Consider the following 21,486-nt stretch of genomic DNA (forward strand, 5'->3'; position numbering starts at 1 on the left):
TGCTTCCACACTGCAACGCTTCTCATAGCGAAGGCACTGCGTTGGAAAGTTAAAACTGCATCAAGCATTAATTATAATCGGAGATCATTAACGGATATAGACGAAGGAAGTTTACGAAATGAGAGACCACGAACTCTCCGCACATTGACCCGCCGTCCAAACAGGCCTGCAGCGTTTCTCACCACGTGCGTTTCACGTGGCAAAGTCGATATATAGATGGCTGGATACCGTTGTTATCGCACGTCGAGCACTCGCAGAGAACCCGTCAAACACGCCGCCGAGTTCTCGTTGCTCGGTCACGTCAAAAGGGCTGTCGTCGGTAAAAGTGTATATCGCACCATTTCATTTCACAGCGAAACAGAGAACCACAAAGCGCCCGAGCACGCTGGCTCTGTACGCAGAGGCCGTTGCACCGACCACGACCTCGCCGCCATCTACGCCTTTCCCACCCGGCACATCCACCAAACGTAACCTGGTTCATTACGCGGTAAAGTAAGAAAAACAAGTGCACATGTACATGTTTGTTCATTTGTTTTTATTTATTTATTTATTTATTTATTTATTCATTCATTCATTCATTCATTCTCAGCGCCCGCATCGCGCCAAGTTTTCGGCAGTCGGTGTCTCACCGCCGGCACCGGGCCGCTCACAGCAGTTCACGCGCCGTAGGGTCGGTACTCTAGCCATTGCTCTAGCTCGGGCCCACCACGGGCCTGTGTCGCCACATAGGAAGAGGGTGCCTAACAAATCCCCGGCCAACCGTAGCTTCCGAGATCAAAAGCGCGCACTGTTTTTTTTTTTTTTTTTTTGGACCGTCCCACTGTTCGCACTCCTAAGAAAGTTGGCGCCTTTTGGGTCGTATCTTGTTCTACAGAAATAATCATCTGACTTGCTTGCGTTTACTTTCTTGAAAACTCTGCGCTCGCTACTTTCCTCTCGAGAATGCTACGTCACACTGATAACGCGCATGCCGTTCGTGTCTTGGAAGTACCGGACTCGCAGCGCTAAAGGAAGGAAATGTGGGCAAGACTGATGACGATTATTGTGTGGCAAGATACGACCCAAAGGTTATCAGCGTGACAGAGCATTATCGACAGGAAAGTAACGAGCGCAGCGTTTTCAAGAAAGGAAACGCAAGCAAGACAGATGATTATCGTTGTGTGGCAAATATACACCCCAAAGGGTACACATTTGTTTAAGAGTGCACTCTAAGAACAGTTTACACCCTCTGGCTTGCCCCTTCTGCCACACAAAAATAATCGTCATCTGCCTTGATGCGTTTCCTTTCTTTATCGCTGCGAGCCCAGAACTTTCCAGTAACGAATGGCACGCGCGTTATCAGCATAGAACAGTTTACACCATTTGGAGTGCCCCTTCTGATAACGCGCGTGCCGTTCGTCACTGGAAAGTTCTGGGCTCGCAGCGATAAAGAAAGGAAACGCATCAAGGCAGATGACGATTATTTTTGTGTGGCAGAAGGGGCAAGCCAGAGGGTGTAAACTGTTCTTAGAGTGTGTATAGGGTGGCTGCCTTGACCGTAGTATTCTCTACTTCGCCGCGAGCCCGTTAGGTGCACTGCATGTCCACCAAAGCATTCCTAGCGTTCGCAAATGCAATTTTGTTCTTAATATCAGAGATCCCGTTGGGTTTGGAAGTTCACCAAAGGTTGGGCCAACGGTAAAACCACAAGTGAGGCAGTTGAGGGTGACATGGGGTTGGGCTGCTTTCGAATTTAGAGAAGCGCATAGCAAATTAGTTTTGAATGCTCAGGAACATGCATGAAAGGAAATGACTGGCTAAAGCGCACGCATATCTACACCTCAAATTACGTGTCCACCTCAAAAAGAGCTCACGAAGATCGACACACACACACACAAACACACACACACACACACACACACCTCCAAATGTGAAATGAATGCAGTCAGTAAGAATGTATATATTGCGAAAGTTGACATAGAAAAAAACAACAGAAGGGTCAAATGTAAAATACCACAAAAATTTAGAAAGTAAAATAATTATGGGGTTTTACGTGCGAAAACCACTTTCTGATTATGAGGCACGCCGTAGTGGAGGACTCCGGAAATTTCGACCACCTGGGGTTCTTTAACGTGCACCTAAATCTAAGTACACAATTTAGAAAGTATCTACATTAATCTTCACTGAGTGATAGTAAATTAATTACTAAAGAAAAATGAAACACAGACTGTGAGAAAAATAATAGTCTGAGTGGGGGAACATGGTCATCATTGCAATTTATATGAAAGGGAAAACTGTAATTCATTTAGTGAGCAGAATGATCTGTCATATTGCAATTTATAATCATTCTTCTGTCTTTTTCTTTTCTTTCTCTAATTTCTCAAGAGCCAAAAGCCTACTTGTGGTCTTCTGGAAAAACTAAACGCACCAGATGGACAACTCCTGTGCCCACATGAAGACTCTTTTTTCCCGTTTTAGCCAAATCTACTTGTTGGAACAACCGGGAGCACACACACACACTTTCGTTAATGAGGCATCAAGCACTTCTGCCTAGAATGTATTGCTCTACTGCTAAGTCTTGTGGGGTCTCTCACACCCGTACTCTTGGGACAAAGGAACGACAACACAGTAATGCAAACAGTCACAAGGGCATTTATTGCACCTTTCATAGATCAGTGCCTGCTAGCCGAGTTGCAATCCACAAAACATGCCGATGGGCGCGCGACAAATCTAGAAGTCCGACTTACTGCGACCTGGTAGCGAGCGAATATGTTCGCCCCATGCTGGATCCCAACGCCCGGTCATTCGCGTGTACGGTCACGCGGACGGTGTCCAAGGCGGCCACGCGAGACGGTCTCGCAGAAGCATGGGTGGGCGCACGCGCAGACGGCATGTCCGTCCCGCTTGCTTCCCGAACCCCAAAAAGAGACCGAGCGCCTTGTCTCCCGGCGCCCGAGTAACCCCGCAGCGGCGCGACGCTCGCGCCATCTCTCGCACCGCGCTTGTACCACTCCGACCGCCGCGGGCGCCAGGCCACGCGGCGGGCGAAGCCGCCCTGCAGGAGACGAGCCATGCGGGAAAAATAGATCTCAGGGGAGGCGTGAGAGTCACGCATCCCCACAGTCTATGCTAAACTATGTTTGCATGGCGAAATAATAAGTTTCAGCACAATTTATATAATACAAACTCACATATATGCTTGTGTGTTTTAACGCAACGGCGTTAAGGAGCCCATGTCGCAGAAAATCTGGTGTCGGCGTCGGGTGTCGTTTCGGCGAAAAGATTTTCGAACCACTTATACCCAGGCCCTCCATGTGACGCAAGGAACTTACTGAACTAATTTAATTTCTCAAGTTAAAATATGTAGAAAAATCGTAACTATGACTTGCACACAGCCTACAGACATGATAGCTCTTGTATTGCAATTTCACTATATGAGAAAACAATTCTGTTACACGAAAAAATAAACATACCTTTTCCAGCATTTCTACCATTCACAAACCAGCGCCAGCGTCCGCCATATGCGCGTGCCGGCGTGCTGGTGTCTTGGGCACCATGGAACGGCACACCCGGTTTGTTACAATACCTCCAGCCGATAATTGCCTCAGTCACATTGAAGCCAATGCAAGAGGCTGCGTTTCTACCAGAAAGCCCACCTTTGTGAATAGCGTTCACGGCCAGCGTTCCCAGGTAAACGTTACAGTTGAATATGCTTCAGTTGCCGGGAAGCATGAGAAGCAGTCAGGGATCTTTGAATGCTTTCACATTCCACTCTTAAAGGCGAAGCTTAAGCGTCCCCGAAATTTTTATAGTGACAGTGCAAGAAACGCTGCAAGCCATAGTTTCCTGCCTAGCTCTAAGCTGTGCCTGCAGTGTGTATGTCTCGCTGGCCAGTGCCACTGCTACAGAAGAGGGAGCTTCGTCGACTACGCATTCTTCATACGAGTGAGACGGCCTGGGAAAGTTAGTGCACGCCCGATATCGGAGGCCATGCTCCACCAGTAGCTTCCGGGATCAGATGGTGATCGCGGAAGCCATGATACTGTATTCTCACTTGGCTGCCGCATGACCCCTGGCAAAGAGACATTCCCGCAAGTGCTGTTTGAGTGAGAACGGTGGATTACATTGTGTTTTATACAGCCCCGATTAATTCAAGGTTCGCTTCATTAGATCGATATCAAAGAGAGAAAACAAAACAAAGAAACGGCAGGCATGTTCACCACAAAGTCCTATTTGCTACCCTGAACCGAAATAAGGAGAAATGGAACTTATAGATAGGAAAAACAAACTTAAAGCAAGAGATAGGAAGCGAGAAACAACCATCCGCACGACAAGTTTCATCCTAGAAGCCAGGGCTCATTTCTCCCCTGGCGGAACGATTTCACCTCCAACGGGACGATTTCACCTCCAACGGGTGTACGTTTCCGCCGCTTCCCTTTAAGGTCGCACCCGCTTTCAGTTCGCGCTATGCGTGAAACGTCTCTTGTTTGTGACGGCGCCTCTTCGGATGACTGGAAATTATTATTGTGTTGTTAACTGTCACGACAGTAATGTAAACACGAAAGGGTTGATGCCACCAGTGAAATTCTGCCAATTCACAAGAAAATGGCACAAAAAAGCAGACGACAGATATGGATTGCTGCGGTGCGCCAAATGAAGTCGAGAATAAAAGCGAGATCTGCCAACTGGCAGATCTCGCTCATTGATCACTCGTGAGTGTATGATGGTTTTTACACGTAATCTACATGAATCTCATGATTACCGGGTATATAATCCTTTTATTCAGATTAAAACTTTCAGTTGTTCGACCAGTACTGGTCCTGTCTTCTTTCTCGTGTTTCGTTTGGGTGTGCACTGCCCAAGAATGGAAACCACTTCTGTTGCATGCGGCAGCAGTGGCCTAAGTTCACGCATGCAGAGAAATTGAGTATGTGCACGATGCATTGAACATGACCGGAGTTCATTCCTGCATCACCACTGCACCAATTGATCAAGTTACTGGACGATACACACCCAGGTCTTGGTCGCGCTGGCATTGCTGAAGCAGAATAAAAAATGGGCAAGCTATTTACATTGCTGCCTCTATTATCGGGGATGTACTAGTTAAAGTTGTGTGTGCATGCCATATTTGTGCTATGCGGCTATATATTTTGTTTATTTCCGCACAGTGTCGATGGAAGTCCGTTGTTGCTATCAGAGACAACACGAATTTGCAGCCAACATTTTGTAGGAAACTGCAAAAATGACTTCAGCTAACACGCATCGTACGTGCCGATGATTTTTCCGGCGGCACATACAATGTTGTTTCCAATTACCTGCTCAGTGTCACTTACATGGCTAAGCAGACGCTGCCCTTTTGCCGCATTGCAGCCATGAAAATAATTGTCAAGTGTACCGATCTTCTTAAAGGCAAATAGAAGCGTGTACATCGTTCTTCGCATAAAACGTCCCCGCACACACACGTAAGCACACACCGCACGCGGTACTAAACATGCCGAAACACGCGCAGTGCAAGAGGCAATCAAGGCAGTGTGAACAAGAGATGGGAGAGGTGTACAGCCGGTAGTTCAATTTTGCCGCACATGTGACGCTCACACGCCGCCACGGCAGCGCCGTTCGGTGGTGCCGTTCTTGTCTATGAGCAGCGAAACGAAAATCGAAGCCACCTGCGGGCTTGAGCTTCTCGTTCAACTAAGGGCCAACACAATGGCTCAGATTTCTTTTTCACATAGATTTTCCACTCGAAAAAAACATGGCAATAACATGCCTTTCACACCTGTAAGAACTCTCTCAACATTTCTTTTTTTTGAACAGTAACGGAGCTGAACGCCTAAATCATAATGTAGTTTCAGAAAGATCACCGACTTTCTTTGTCTTGTACATTAATTGGCTCCTTTTGCTTTCCAAGTTGTTTTAATGTTTGCTACTTTGCTATATTGTGATAGTACAATATGCTGCTATTTGTAAGCTGTACCTGTAAGACTAATTTACTTCATTTGCCTTGCAAGTAATCTTATAACAACTTTTTGTCCTTTACATGATGTGCCAGTTTATAATTTGCTAGAAGTAACCAGTTTATTTTTCCTTTCCATAGCTTGTTTTTGTTCTTTTCAGTAAACTTTCAGTAATGGTGCTTGCAAAACAAACAAGCAAGCAAGCAAATATACAAATGTATTGCCTGCCTGGGTACTTAAAACGATGTAATGCCTAGTAGATAGTTTTTTACTCCAAGCCACTTTTAAAGATGCAGCTGATTTTACAGTTTCTTTTATGTGTGACGCAAGTGCTAAGGCTACTAGTGTGTACTGAACGAGTGTGATTGCCTTACTGCATTCAGACTTGACACGTTGCAGAGCATGCGGAGATGAACAACTGTGCCTTTTTGCTTTCTTGTGACACTCTGCACATTTATCAGGGAACATATAATCAGTATTCCGGCACATATTACATCTCAGATTTGACATGAAAGCCTACAGGCGAGTTTTTATTGAATATATATCTAGAAAAGCATACCAAATATTTTTTTTTTCACTATAGTATAAGGAACACTAATATGTTGGCTTAAAGGTACTACTCATACTATCCCCTCTAAATATGGGCCATATCCTTAGCAGCAAAGAATGCATGACTAATGTAATCAATATGTAAGGTCCCATTGGCTTTACACAGGATTAACATTGGGCTTAGTTACAGTGCTACTTGAGGACAAAATATTATCCAGTCCTGCAATGTCCATTGTGAAAAGAATTACATTTAATAAGATTTCTAATGACAAAATGACATGCCTGTCAATGCACACAGTAACAATGACATCCGTCGTTGATAACTTCATCTTTTCGCTCATGTGCGAAAGCATGCAACCTGGTGGTTGCATGATTACAAGTGTCAGTGGGCAGTTTAGCACAAGCATGTTGTACCAGAAGCAGTGTCCTTGGTATGCACTTCTTCCTGCTATCTTACTGCTTCATCCTGCTGAAAATCAGTGCTTTCAATCGCAAATTGGCCTGCCAGTTTGTGTCTGCTGCTGTGACAAGCACATTGTGAATTTTCACAGGATGTGCCAACAGACACATGTGTAATTGAAGATATGCTACTTCAATAACTTCCTTACCACTATTTAATAACAGATGGATTTGGAATGTGAAATTGTTAGGCTAAGTCCACTGGTAACCTAGCCTTTTTTTTTAATGCGAGGGTAAATGCCTCAGGGCATAACCTAGCCTTTAGTCTGAGCACTTGCACATGTCAACCATATACCAGACAGGCCATAGAGCCTGGCTTGGCTGTGGCCTGGCTTGGACGAGCCCAGGCTGAGAGTTGTCTCAGGGGGTGAGAGACAAGCCTGTCTGACTCCCTAGTAAACCTGTCCTTGCCTTTGCCCAGCTGAAATCTTCTACACAATAGAAATAAATGAACTGATGTGAAGTATCTGGTGGCAAGGAATTCTGGTGAGTGGGGCTGCCATGGCAGATGTTGTGACAGCCTCTGTTTGTTGCTTGGCAGTGTTTCTAATGTTAATGGATAGCGCTGGAGAAGACACTGTACTTCAAATGTTTGTTCCCTGGCCACACCACAATGCCATGGGGATCTGACTGCTTTGTTGATAGCCTCCCACTGATTGTGATCATAAGAGAACATGCTTTAGACATGGCAGTCACCTACCTCCTTGGCGATCTGATCCAGGTCCTCGGCTGCACTGTAGAGCTTGGTGGCCACCCTGCGTCGACCACCTGTTGCCATCTGGACTGGCAGGTGCTCACATCCGGGACACCTTGTCTGCAACACAGTCCATCAATATAGTAACTTCTCATTCCTTTGAAATTCTGAAGTAATTTTGATGCACAAGAAAAAGCATTCACCATGTCCAATTCATACCAGAAAGAAACAAGGCCTGGTGATGATCATGATAGCTTATTTACAAGCTTTACACAATCACCAGAAAGGGCATTCTAAACAATAACCAGCTCAAAACTGGAAACAAGAAAAGTAGGAGTGGGCGAATATGCAAAGTTTCAAACACAAATTGAACACTAGGCATAACTATTTGTATTATTAGGCATATCCAAAACTAACCAAATATTTTGCAACAATGAAATGTTAATGTTTGGTTACTGTTCTTTGTCTGCTAAACTAAGTACCAAAAATCATCAGAAGTAAGAAAACAAATGTTTTGAAGACAATACAGAAACAAAATGGGTAATGCAAGCTTTGTTTTCGGCTTACTGGTGGAAACCTACGTGACAACCTGTGATTATTGCTTTTAGTCTGTCATTTAGTGTTTCTGGAAATCTGGTGATGTCACAACATTAACTTTTGGGGTACAACCTGTTAGATTTAGATTGCAACAGGCTCCTGTTACGTGTTTATGGCACACAAGTCCTGCACAGCGGCTTCTTTTTTTTTCCAGAACATTTTATCTTTTTTTTTGGCAACCACTTATTTAGCATTTTCGAAAAGCTAGTCATGTAGCAGCCTTCTTTCTTGGAAATCTTTCTTGCAACCAGGCCCATTAGTGATCTAGTGTTTAAGAGTGATCCTTCGACCCTGATAGTAGGCTGTCTTCTTTAAATTAGCCAATGCAGGCGTAGTGCGTGACAATACCAAAATATATTATTCCTTCTGTAAATATATGTCTGCATTTGATTGTGGGTGTTTGCATCTCGAAAGAGGGCCTTGTAGAGATTATGTGCGTGGTCTCTGGGTGCCCCTTGTTCAACCACAGATGGCCTTGTTGAAGAGCATGTGGGAGGCAGGCTAGAGTGGCCGCCAGGTATCCACCAGTAAAATACGCACAAGCGTGCTCTCGCCCAGGTGCTGCGCCATTACGGGACCTCAACACATAGAAAGGGCTATCGAATATTGAATCAAATAGTGAGTCAATATTTGATACTTACTATCCATATTTGATTTGTATTGTAAAAATTTGATATTTGCTCACCTCTATCAAAAAGTGAACAGAGCATATGGCATGATCCTACACTAGTCACAAATGTGACTAAAGGATTGGTCAGGTGCAGTGTTATACTAATCATTGCAATATTGTGCATTATTGTTATGGTATACAAATAAAGTCTACATGAGACTTTCATAGCACATACTAATTTGGAGAGAAGCAGCCCAGCTACTCTGCTCTTGTGCATATGGGACAAACTACCAAACAATTCTAGGTGTTAGCAGGTACATGCCTTTCATAAAGTTCTTGGCACAATCTAGTCATACCAATACAGAATTGGTCCCACAAAAGCTAACTGTATGAATTTCTTGATTCTGTGTCACACAGAAATAATGCTGATGGGACGTGTGTCATTTGCAAACAATTCTTCTGGCTTAGTCAGTCAATATGCATTCATATCCCTAAAAGCAATATATCAAGAATATGACCTCTGTTTGTTGTTCATAGGTGGCACAAAAATATAAAAATCTTGTGCATATGCACTATGACCCGATTGAACAGAAGAGTCTTTCTTATTTGCCTTTGAAACTAAAACCTCAGCTTTTTATTGCTGGCTTACATATTCCGAGTTACACACAAAAGACAATTTGTTTTGATAAAGCAACAACCACATGAAGCCCTGCATTTAAAGTTTTTTATGGCCACTAAAACTAACTTTTGCCATGTAAATTTAAACTTTTGTATTATGTATCAGAAAAGTTGGTATATCAGCGTGTTATACCAAGGTTCAACCTCAGCACAACACTTCAATATATTTACCTCAATCACTGAATCAACTTGCACTTGATCAGTGCAATGGAAAAGTTGTGTAACGACTTGGTGCAGTACGTACTAATTAAGGTTTAAGAGAATACCGAGGACAAAAGCTGAGCATTCGAATCTCATACGACTGCATGTACACTGCTTGCTGTGAAGTACAGGCATGGCGATCAACCAACAACTGTATGAGGTTATTGAATGGGCATATTGATGGCAGTTGCAAAAGTGCACTTTACTTTTATTTTTGGAACACCCCATGTAATTGAGCACATTCAACCAAGGACAATGTAAAGAAAATACAATATTAGTTTAAAATCACAACACAGTGTTCTTTTGCTTTTGCTCCAATAAAAAAAAAAATTACTCTTTTAACGCTACACGATGGAAGAAAAGGTGCAAATGGTTGCACTATACATATAATCACTGGTACTGTACCAAATTTTCTCACAGGTTGTTCCACAAGCTACGAAAAAAATCTGACGTCACTATTGCCTGCAGGTGGTAGATATTTGTTCTACTGTCTTACAAAAAGTACATTCACTGATGCATTGTCCTGTTTGATTTTTCTAAGTCTTCTGATATGGCAGTACTTTCAGAAAATACACCGGCAGCGCACTGCACATGTGGCCCGCTCCCTTTGTAGCAGTCCCATTGGAAGCCAATGTATGACTATGTCTTTGGAAGGAAGTCAAACAACATGCATTCCGCTGAGCAATGAAGCAACATCCTCCGTTTTGTGCCCCATTACGGCTTATCTCTTGGCCTCAAGCTCATAGAAACAATCCTATTTCTTCATGCTGTTATCTCCATACTAAGAAACCTTCGAACTCAGACTACGCAGACTAGAGTTATACCGGAAACAGTTCCATCACATCCTTTCTAATGCAATTAGCATTTGTAGCCCGATTCCCCCACCTTGGTGTGCTGCTGGTGTCTGCTATTCAGCCCCTAAAACATCATTCCCGCTCACCAAACAAAAAAGCGAAATTATATGCTTGCCTGATAAGAGTGACAATGCACATGCTTCTAGTTGACAATGAAAATTAAAGTTTTAAACATGATAAAGATGCAATTGCGCTGTAGTTCACTCGAAGTGAAGTTTCTTGAACCCCAATTCTACAGTGCCAGCTGGACAAAACTGGCTGTGGTTGGGAGGTCACATTTAGTGAAGCATTCTCTGTGGCATCCAAAAGTGTAGACACTGTGGCCTGTGATGGTGCTGTGGCATGTGGGTGTGTTGATGCGATTAGCCTCCTTAGCCTACTTCCCCCACTAGAGATTGCAAATAAATGTATCTTCAGCAATATGGTATGAATATGGTACATTGCTTGAATGCTAATCACATTAAAGTCAGTGGTCAACATGAAATGGTTTGTGTCAGAACTTTTTTTTTTTGTCACTGTGATTCTAAAAATATTTGTTTTTTTTTTGTTTAACACGTATTTTGTGTTGCTTTATGTGATGGCAAAGAAGATTAGATATAAAAGCTCACTTTATATATGTGAAACTTAAAGAGGCCATGACACCAACTTTTTGAGCCTAAATTATGCATGTACGTCAAACTTTGCGCGTCCCACAGAAAGCTGGCAAAACTTGAGTGCTTTTGGTGCAGTAAATAACTTATGCTTGAATTTTTTAACATAGTTGAACCATAAAGCAGTCTGGTGACAGTGAGTGGTGACGAAATAAATAAACCCCCTGAACACGGCTCCCTCAGGTAACAGAAGCCAGTCTCGAAGGCCATGCTTTTGTGTGCTACACACACCAGAAATGATTGCAAGAGCTAGAAATATGTCATGGCTGCCATGCATCACTTTGTTTTTGCATGTGCGTATTGGTGCATCTCTGCGATATTTATACCGCTTTTTTTCACTCAAGTGAAGAAATTGTGCACAATTCAGCGACACTGTTCCTACGCTGCTAGGTGTTAGAGCATGTGGCAAAAGACGTCCAACATTATTTCGAACTGATTCAAAGCAGACGACACAGAGGTGGCCCCTGCAGTTCCAGACGTCGCATAGCCTTGCCAAAATGGCAGCTGGTGTCGTTGGGAATTGAAAAGCAGAGATTTCAAATTGAAATTTCAGGTTAAAATATCGGGTTAAAATTTCGGGTGAAATTTCGGGTTAAAACTGGGCTGAGAGCCCAGTTTTTTTTTTTTTTTTTTTTTTTTCGTGTTTGTGTATAACCATATTAGACCCTCTACTCAATTACAAATATAAACAGAGAACTGTTGGATGACTGTGGCATGGCCCCTTTAACAAAATGGGAATCTGCTTAGAAGTTTGGGATTTCGGCTCTCGTGACCTCTTCTATTTCCATTAGCCCCTTTGGCATGTTAACAGGTGTAAGCACGCAAACACAGAATATAAGAGAACCTTGGATATTGAAAAAGCATTGTGGAAGCTCTGAGTATTTGTAAGGCATAGTCAGCATATGACAAAGCAGATACTTGCTTTGTATACTGTTTTAAGCTACTGAAAGTAATGTATGCCAATGGCCGAAAATAGGCTTGTAATTATCAAACTAGTGAAAAAGACCACTCTTTAATCAGTTCAGGTGTCTGTATGTTCAAAGAATTTCACAGCATTCTGTTTTTCTGGGAGCTTTTTTTTTGTGAGGTTGTCTGAAGAATTTTTTTTACAGCATGGTTTCAAAGAAGTGATGGTAATTTTGGAGGTTTGGTTTAACTTGACTGTAATAAAATTTACTTAAGGTAAATATACTGTGGCATTATGGGTTTGGCAACATGCGCACATTCCTAACAAATATTGTCATGCCAAACATCTACTACTGGACCACAATTACTGGTATGCAATAAATACAGGAATTTTTTTTGCCTTAAATAGCTAAAACAAAATTAAAATTAAGATGAACATTTTTAACACAGTAGATGCTTTGAAATTTTACTTCATAAATATTGGACAAGGATATTCATGAAAATGCAGCAAAGTGACTGTAAAGAAATTTAAAAACAAGCTTTCATAGAAGCATACTTAAAAGTGATGTCAGAAAGAGCTTTTTACTCTCCTGGTAATCACACTAGCAGTCAATATTAATCTATTTTTTGCACAATGTTTTGCTTGTAGTTTTCTTTCTTTCAAACAACAGTTAATAATATAATCGATAAAGTTGATAAGTAGACACATACAATATAGACAAAATAGCAGTGTTCTAGCCTTTCAACTGCGAACGTCATTAACCGTCAGCAAGTTTTATGTCAACAGGAGGACAAAGCGCTGCTTGGCAAGCATCCATAACGTCGGCTGCGACGCAAAACAGAGAAACGCTGACCCGCAAACACTCCACTTCGCGAGGACTGGTTGGGTTCTTGAGCTGCTGAAAGACTTCAGGATTCTCTGAGTCTGCCTCGGTTAACTTACTGTTATAAGAAACCAGACCAAAGAATATATATCACAGACACTTGAATAAAAAGCTGCACATTTTTTCTTTCTTTTGTTGAACATTTTTCTATTTCAAACCCTTGGGTTGCGGCCACTGCAGACATGGAACCAAATATTTTGCTTTCACAACAAGGGCGTGGATCTCTTCATCTCCTAGGTTATAAGGTGAAATATAAGAATATATGGGAAAATTATCATTCAAGGTTGGCAGTACAATTATTACAAGTGTTTGGCATATGTGACAATGTTGACATTTATCATGCCACCCTTTCGTTTCTTTTTTAGTGCTTTGAGCAATGGAAAGGCCACCACGTAAAAAGTAGTTGATATTATGAAACTCTTGCTCTTACAATACCCAGTGTGCCATCCTTTTTCTTATGACAATTCATTACAATGAGCTTTAGCAGCAGTTCTGAAAAAGAAAAAAAATCCTTCTATGGCAGTAGCTCAAAAATAATCCCAGGAAAAAAAAGGAGAGAATTGCACAAGAAAGACCGTCCCCTGTGCCTTTTTTTCTTTCTTTTTGTACAGTGCAACTTTTGGGCTAGCCACCAGCACAACAAGGTCTTACTAACCAACCCAGCTGTCAACACTACTCAGAGAAGTCACCGTGCTGACAGCACATAGTGAGTAGCAAAAACACATTAGGTTCAACAAAGTTTCTTAGTGTGCATGTTAATTAAACTATAATGTACACTTCATTAAAATAAGGATGCCTTGTTGTACCCTGATGCACAAACTTTCCGCAAAAAAAGGCAGCAGTGTTTTTGTCATATGTAGTAGAGTACAAAAAAAGAAAAGAGTGCCAGAAGGAAAAGAAAAATCCCAAATCAGGAGCTAGTGAGAATTCCAGACATAAAAGTTGAACAAAAGCCATATGAAACGAAACCAGGGAGTTACATCCAGAATTGCTCAAGATTCAAATAGCATGATTAGTTTTCGTGCAAAATTATTAAGGGTGCTCAGGACCATTTATGTTAGAGTAGCCCCAAAATTCTTCAGTGAGTCTAACTACACCTGTGTACAAAAACGAAGCCATTAATCACAGCCACGTCCAACAATTAAATTGAACATCTGGCCTTAAAATTGTATTTTGTCGCAAACTCACAGATATGCTAAACTGAGTTTACAGTTTATGAGGTGCTTGTAAATACAGAGGCAGCTGGCACAAAAGACAGTTTTACCGTAAGGAAAGACAATACAAGTATATGACGGAAGGCCATTGATTGATCAATACATTGTGATGTGCAGCACAGCTTCACAGGAAACAACTCTTTTTTTACGTTGAGACTTCCAACATCTCAGTAGGTCTATTATAATGACTGCAGTAGGAACTTTCCTCAACCACATCATCGTTTGCTCTGAACAACATTACAAAGTACCTTAAATATTTTGTGACAGCTTTCTGAGCAACATGTACGACGGGTAAATGTGCCAAAAACTAGAGAGACCTCTCCTCAAAGGCCACCGTTTACCGTGCGATTCCCTAACCCCTGTGGGATCATGGGTGTTTACTCATATGACGAAAAAGATCACCAGTGATGGCAGGCAAATATATGAAATGCCAAGTGCCTGCATTTCGGATGAATTCGGCTGGCAGGTAGTTCGGTTAATCCGATTTCTCGAAGGCCCTTCTAAAGCAGACACTTCCTACAAAGCGCTTACGAATAACTGCTATAAGAATAAGGATTTTGTAAACCATGACATAGGAATAAGCTTTAACTAGTGATACATTAAGCATCAACCGAATCGATCACAGAGGTGATCGCGATCATGACCTGCGTGAATTATTCATGGTGCCAGTACTTCAAGGCTTGCAATTGGTGCTTAGTTTGAATGCTTACCTATGCACGTTTGTTTAAATATTTTAAACATACACGTGGGACACCACGAAATTTTTCGAGAAGACTGAGCAGGTTGCTCAGAATAGGTTAATTTTCTTATCTCTTGTCAGCACCCTACACGCCCCAAAAGAACTCGGGTCCAGAGAAAACCCGTTCGTGTGGCCGAAACTAAAGCCAAATGCACCCATAAACAAGCGTTTCGCCGAGATGGAAAATCTCTGGAACTCGTACTTTACATGATGACCAGTGCTTAGTGAAAGAGTCGAAAAGGTTTTGTGGGCAGAGAGTACTCACAGCAGTACTGCACCGCTGCTGTCACACAGCCACACCTTGCCCAGGTGTCTTTCTTTCGCCGACTTGGCGGCATAGGTATGCCACTAGCACGAGGGCAATAAGGCACGTATTCTCATTGTTGCCGCCGGTAGAGCCAGCCCTTCGAAACACGCTCTGTGGTGGACGCTGGCTCGTGCTGCGGTCGCCTCAAGTGCGGGGGCGAAAGGAAATCGAGATGCGAACTTAATCGAGAGGGGCGCACTCACTGGAAGTCTCAGCTAATGCCTCTTGAGCCTTGATATGGACGGCAGCATTCTACGGTACAAATTATTGCGATGTCCTCGCACGACCACAGTCACAACAGCTCAATGTCCACACGTGGTAAAGAACCCCTGCTGAACAATCTTAGCGAGGTTCACAACCGCGCAAGCGCCATGATTTCCCGGACGTCTCCAAATAGAGCGCAACATATACCGGAAGTGCATGGGTTAATTGCTTATTTCATTGCGATTTTCGTATCGAGTGTCAGATCGAGCGAGATCCACCTGTATTAATTAAGTGCGATCATAAGACGCGTGAAAATCGCAGTAATATTGATTATTCAAAACCGAGGTCGTGGGCGTGCTCCTGTGGCGTTCGTGCCAGGCATGCTAAAGGCAGCTGGCGTATGGAGGTTGCCGTGTGAGTGCGTGTGGCTAATCGGAACTACTGTCGCGGGGGGGTTTCGGGTCAAATGGACGATGTTTCGTGGCATTATATTCCCTTAGAGGTGCCTCTCAGAAATGTTCAAGCGTCTGAAGGAAAAAATCGTCGAAGAAGTGAAGCAGTCCCCCATACGATTCCCGCAGTTTCCAGCAGGACAGGTGAGTTTGTTTACGCGCGAGTTATCGGTGCTTAAGTGCCGCATCGTACCTATGGCCCTCTCGGAAATCAGAGGAGTTTGGTGTGACACCTGTAAGAACTGAGCGTGCGGCGAAAGAGTCACGAGCGCACGCGGCCGCGTGGACAGCGCGGCGAACGATGACATCTGTGAACACGAATCTCTCCCACCGACATGGCACACCCGATCATGCCGAGATGGTGGTAGCAAAAACGATCCTTATCGTGGTTGTCTTCTTTTTTTTGTTGGCCGCGGGTGGCGTTCGGAGATTAGCTTCGCTCATAGATAAAAAAAAAAAGTGAGGTCAAAGTTTTTGGTTCATACTAGTAGTTGCTGTCTGCTGTACAACTACTTTCATCCGATAACGTCGATCTGCACATCATGCCAGAGCGTTCTTCGCTGTCTGAATTGCCAGAATGCTTCGTCAGTACTTGCTTCTGTACGTCCATTTTAACGCGAACTGTTTAAACTAAAGCCGTAGGCTCGGGAGGCGTATTGCACTGCAGCTTGCGTTGCAAGTTTGTGTAGTTGTGTTGGGTCCATTAACGCTGCGCACCTGTCGGTTTATGGTTACAAGCATCTCAGTATAATTTTTCGCCTTGACATTTTGCACCATGTTAAAGTTTGCTGCTACTGGGCTCGCGAAAGACGATAAATAGGCGTTATCCGAATGAAACATAAATTTGGCACAACACTGGCCCCACGTTCATGGCCAAGATTGCCAAGCTTGGCCAGAAATCAGCAGCCATAAAAGGCTCAAGTTTGAGTACTGACACTGGTATAGCAATCGACCAGCACTGGGACACTTCAGAAGAACCTTTCACAGAGAAAATATATGAGCCGTGACACATCATACTTTGTGTCTGATGTGTAGTTGCCAGACGGACCACTCCTACCATGCAGCTGTGATGTTTGGGATGTTTTTAATCTTGTGTGGGCATGCAGGTGGGACCTGGAGAAAGTGGCAGCAACAGCGAGGCATCCTTTAGCATCACAGAGGATGACCAGCAACCAAATGAGGTAAGATTCTTGACTGACTGGACAATTACAGCTATAGGAAACTTGCATTCTTACACATGAACGCTGAATAATTATCACTCATCTAGCAACTTAGTAGCAAGGTTGTGCAATGCCTAGAGCATCTGTGGTTTTTATCTGTCATCTCTTGTTATTACAAGCTTACCCAGCTTTTGGCATGTGTTCTCCATGCTATATGTGCAACGTTCATGACACTCAGCCATTTGTGTGCAACCATTTCGTGCTCCTTTAAAAACAAGAATGCCACTATTGCTGCTGTCCCAGTGAACATGCTCTCCTGTATGCAGAATCTATCACTAGTGGCTTCCATTTTCACTGGCACTTTTGTGTGCTTTTGAGTGCTCTTATGTCAACAGAAGCACATAGAGGACTGATAAAACTGAAAAAGGCAAATAGGGGTGTTTCACATGCCCTTTTGGTCCTCTGCTATGCCTTTTTGGCATTCCTCCTTTATAAGAGGGCTATGTATGTTCAAAGTGCAAAATTCTATGATTTTGATTCACGTCGTGCCTGAAGTATGCAACATATAAATAGTGGCAAAATGAAGCATGCTGCATAATATTACACAAGCAAAATGCTTAGACGCTTATAAAACCAAAACAGAACTGTGGCAACTTGATGTTATATTTTGCACTTCTTCATGCTTTCTTTTTTTTAACAATGAAGGCTGTATATGACAAACCTTTCATAGTTTTTTTTTTTTTTTGGTGACCGGCAACAAAAACGGATTTAGCGATTTCTAACAAACCCGTATGGGTGCAGTGCAGCTGCGCAAATGTCAAAATGTGGAACAGATTAGCATGCTCACCGTGAACAATAAATTGACATCAAGGTTATCGCAGTACATAAGCAGGAGAGGTATCGGTGCTAAGAACAGCTGCGTTATCGATGGGGCGGGCACGTATAGTTTGTGCACCTGAAGAACAACATGCGTACGAGGAGTGCCGGAGGGAACAGCAACGAGAATGTAAACGGCACCGGCGCGAAACAACCACCGATAAAGAATGTTCCTGTGATGCTGAACGAAAACGACAATCGCAAGCCTGGGCACCTCCGAACAAGTAACAACACCAGACTCGCAACGAAAAAAATGAGAACCATTCCACTCTGTGAAGATGGAATGGCAGCGAAAGCACGTTGCTTTTCGTTTGAGAGCTTTGACTGTCGTCAGCTTTCGCTGCCATTCCATCTTCACAGAGTGGAATGGTTGTCTTTTTTTTTTTTTTTTTTTTGCTATACCAGCTGAGCTTTCCAGTGCGGAGCTACATGCACTGTGTAAATAAGGCCAGTAGAAAGCACGTCTGTGTGTTTTCACCTGATCTACTTACCTTGAGCATGACACTTTTTGCTAAAAGGCAGGCCAAGCACTCTTTTTCGGAGACAAGACTGCACATTGCTAACAAACAACATGATTGCTTTACTCCAGGAGGATGGTGCAAGCAACAGCACGGACCTGCTGCCGCTGTACCGGCCACCCGAGAACAGTCCAGCCCTGGTCGCCCCCTCAGATGCAGAAAGCGAGGCGGAGGAGCTCAGCCTTGATTATATCTCTAAAGAGGAGCTCTGGGCAGCCTTCCAAACTGCTCGTGCACGCGTCCGCAAGTACCGCAGCAAGTACTCGGAGGCAAGTTCCACGAAGCTGTGCCTTTATTTGCGTCGCACTTTTGGGCACCTTAAAGCAACATTAAAGAGAGTGTCAAGTTGGGTTTGTGGAACACTTTTCTGAAACACCAAATTCGTGACTAATGAGAGTGCAGACTCGCTTGGTGTTTGAGAAAATAAAGCAGAAGTGAAAGGTAGTTGGTGAAGTAAGTTTGCAATCACTCTACAACCTTGTTTTAGCATCATGGATTGTGCCAGCATTTGGCTGGGACTTGTTTGTCAATTATTTAGTAATAAACAAAGAATGATACTTCATTTGCAACTAAATAGAACATTTAGCATGCTAAGTTTTTTAGATATTAGTTGCAGGAAGACTGAAATATTGGGCAAGGACTAAAAATTGCATTGATCGAAACTGCACTACTGGAACAACACGAAAGATGCAGGAGAAAATGGGGATGAGGCACGACAAGCAACTACTTATTTTTCTAAATTATGGGGCATAAATGTATGCACACATATGTTGTCGTAGCAGTACGTGGCAAGTGGAAAGAATGTGATAAAATGGTTAAGGAACCAATACACAGCACAGTTATGAGACAAGTCCATTCCACATTGGTGTTCACCTTCTTTCATCACACCAAAAACAAATCGCCTCATCGTGTGAGAAGGCAATCAGTGGTGTCGGACAAGTCGTCACTAGGTTTGCTACCATATAGCAGATCACAATGCATTGAAGGTTGCACGTCTAAATTATATTACCCATCTAACGTGCGGCCCTTGATGCAGTCTCAGTTCTTTTTCTCGTATGCAGCTACAGCGGAGCAAGTCACAAATAATGTAGTATCCTTGCACATTGGGAAACTATAGCAGCACAAAGTGACTACCTCTACTAACAGTATAATTTCTTTTCCGTTGTGTTTTTGACACATGGAAAACTAGTGTTTCAATTGCTCACCTAGTGTGTGCTGTTTAAGGCTGTCACACTGACATACAAATGCTTTTGGTAAGCTCTGTCATTTTGGTTGACTCCCGAGATGAATATTCCAAACCAGAAGTTCTTCATGCAGGCAGTGCAAGCGTACCGTTCCTTGGATGCGGAGAAGGAAAAGATTAGGGTAAGTGACTCTTTGCTTAAGGAAACAGAATGGTGACCCAGTTACTAAAATAGCTTGAACAACCTTTTTAATTAAAAAAAAATATGCAGTATAGCCTGGCTTGTCGATCACCTTTGCAAAAGTGAGATGATGCCTTGCATGCTTCTTTTCTCTTTAGCTGTCGCAGCTTATGGTAAGGAAAGCAGCAACGCTGCCTAAGAATAGCAGCAAGCCATTGCTTGTTAGGAATGAAATGAAGGCTTCTTTGAACTCTTACATATAATTTTACATTGGCAGGTTTTTATGGCTTCTTGTGGCCATCACTCATGGATATTGTCTTAGGCTTGCCTGTGAACTAGTTTCACATATGAAAGTGTGCATAGATTAGTGGGAATGTGTGTGTGTGTGTGTGTGTGTATATATATATATATATATATATATATATATATATATATATATATATATATATATATATATATAGAGAGAGAGAGAGAGAGAGAGAGAGAAGAAAGTAAAAAAACATATTGTTGGCTCGAAGATGGTTGCTCTGCATGTTTCAATCATCTCTAAAGCTTAAACTTTACCCACTCTCCAGAGCCCATAAAATCTGCTGCTGCCTTGAGAGGAGTATTATGGTGTGTCTGTTATACCATATGCCATAATTTCTTGCTAAGGGATTTGCTGATAAATGTCCTCCAGGCAGCAGCGGAAAGTTTATGAAGCGCTGTGCCTGAAACCCTGCTCGTCAGATTATTAGTGCAGTTCTGTGGATAATGTCAGAAAGTGAGGCTGAGAGAACCTGTTTGATTATTCGTTCTCTGTATTGGTACGCCGCTGAAGATATCAGGATCCCACTGACGCTGGGCACCAGCACGTACGATGGCTCGTGAGACCGGTGGGGATATCTGGCTGGCGCCATCAGGCATGGATAGCAGAGTTCAGTTGCGTAATTCCAGGGTTGGGAAAAACTGCAGCACCTCAATCAAAACCTAATGCAAACAAAGGACAGGACAAGCAAGCAGCAGGCAGCGTTGGCAGCGTCTCAACCAGAGCAGCCCAGGCAACCTCGAGCCTGTGCCTCCCGGACGACTGGCGACGTGGCTGCAGTGCGGGCATTCCTCTCCAATACAGTTCATTTGGTTCCAAGCATTATAAGTGCCTTAGCGCGCAATAACTTGAGCAGTGAGGGATTGCCATAGTGTGGTAAAAGTTGGATATGTAAGGTCAACTGAAGTTAACAGCGATAAGTAAATTGAAGTGTAACTTAGCACCATCCTGACTTACTGCTGCTTTTATGGGTGACAGTTCGCTTTATATCAACTGTCTACATGTGCTTCAAAGGCATAAGAACCATGTAATTGGTTGAATATGATGTGTGCTAGCCTTAAAACCATGTTTTAGATTTGTTGTGTACAATATCAACGAAAAACTTTTTCTATTTGCTTATATTTTATGACTGACCATCCACTACTGAATTGCAGGCATTGCACATGTAGGATAAGACATTCTTTGTCATGATAGTAAAGGCCTAATAGAGGATGCCTACCTTGTGTGCTGTATTACTCCACTTAAATCCCACTGACAACCAGCATCATAATAGTTTCTCTGAAGCATAGAAACATTTGCTGGCTTTGTGCTGATGTTCTGTTGGGTTATC

General features: G+C 43.0%; 2 protein-coding genes across 7 annotated transcripts in view; one reads left to right on the forward strand and one right to left on the reverse strand.

Moving 5' to 3' along the window:
* The window catches only part of LOC142572542 (leucine-rich repeat flightless-interacting protein 2), a 59,415-nt gene extending 40,933 nt beyond the window's left edge, over positions 1-18,482 (reverse strand). The window contains exons 1-2 of one of the 4 annotated variants that reach the window (XM_075681719.1): positions 18,459-18,482; positions 7,642-7,755 (exon numbers count right to left, since the gene is read on the reverse strand). In XM_075681719.1, the coding sequence (XP_075537834.1) occupies positions 7,642-7,755; positions 18,459-18,467 (123 nt within the window). In that variant the 5' untranslated portion in view covers positions 18,468-18,482. Of the gene's footprint in view, positions 1-7,641; positions 7,756-13,450; positions 13,478-15,233; positions 15,636-18,458 lie in introns of those variants that run through there. The other 3 variants (XM_075681721.1, XM_075681722.1, XM_075681720.1) reach the window with 3 other exon arrangements.
* The window catches only part of LOC142572540 (uncharacterized), a 34,405-nt gene continuing 28,699 nt past the window's right edge, over positions 15,781-21,486 (forward strand). For all 3 annotated transcript variants that reach the window (XM_075681715.1, XM_075681716.1, XM_075681717.1), the window contains exons 1-4: positions 15,781-16,075; positions 17,038-17,112; positions 18,557-18,758; positions 19,807-19,850. In XM_075681715.1, the coding sequence (XP_075537830.1) occupies positions 15,995-16,075; positions 17,038-17,112; positions 18,557-18,758; positions 19,807-19,850 (402 nt within the window). In that variant the 5' untranslated portion in view covers positions 15,781-15,994. The remainder of the gene's footprint in view (positions 16,076-17,037; positions 17,113-18,556; positions 18,759-19,806; positions 19,851-21,486) is intronic.

The sequence above is a fragment of the Dermacentor variabilis genome, chromosome 2, assembly GCF_050947875.1.
Source record: "Dermacentor variabilis isolate Ectoservices chromosome 2, ASM5094787v1, whole genome shotgun sequence".
Taxonomy (NCBI): Eukaryota; Metazoa; Arthropoda; class Arachnida; order Ixodida; family Ixodidae; genus Dermacentor; species Dermacentor variabilis.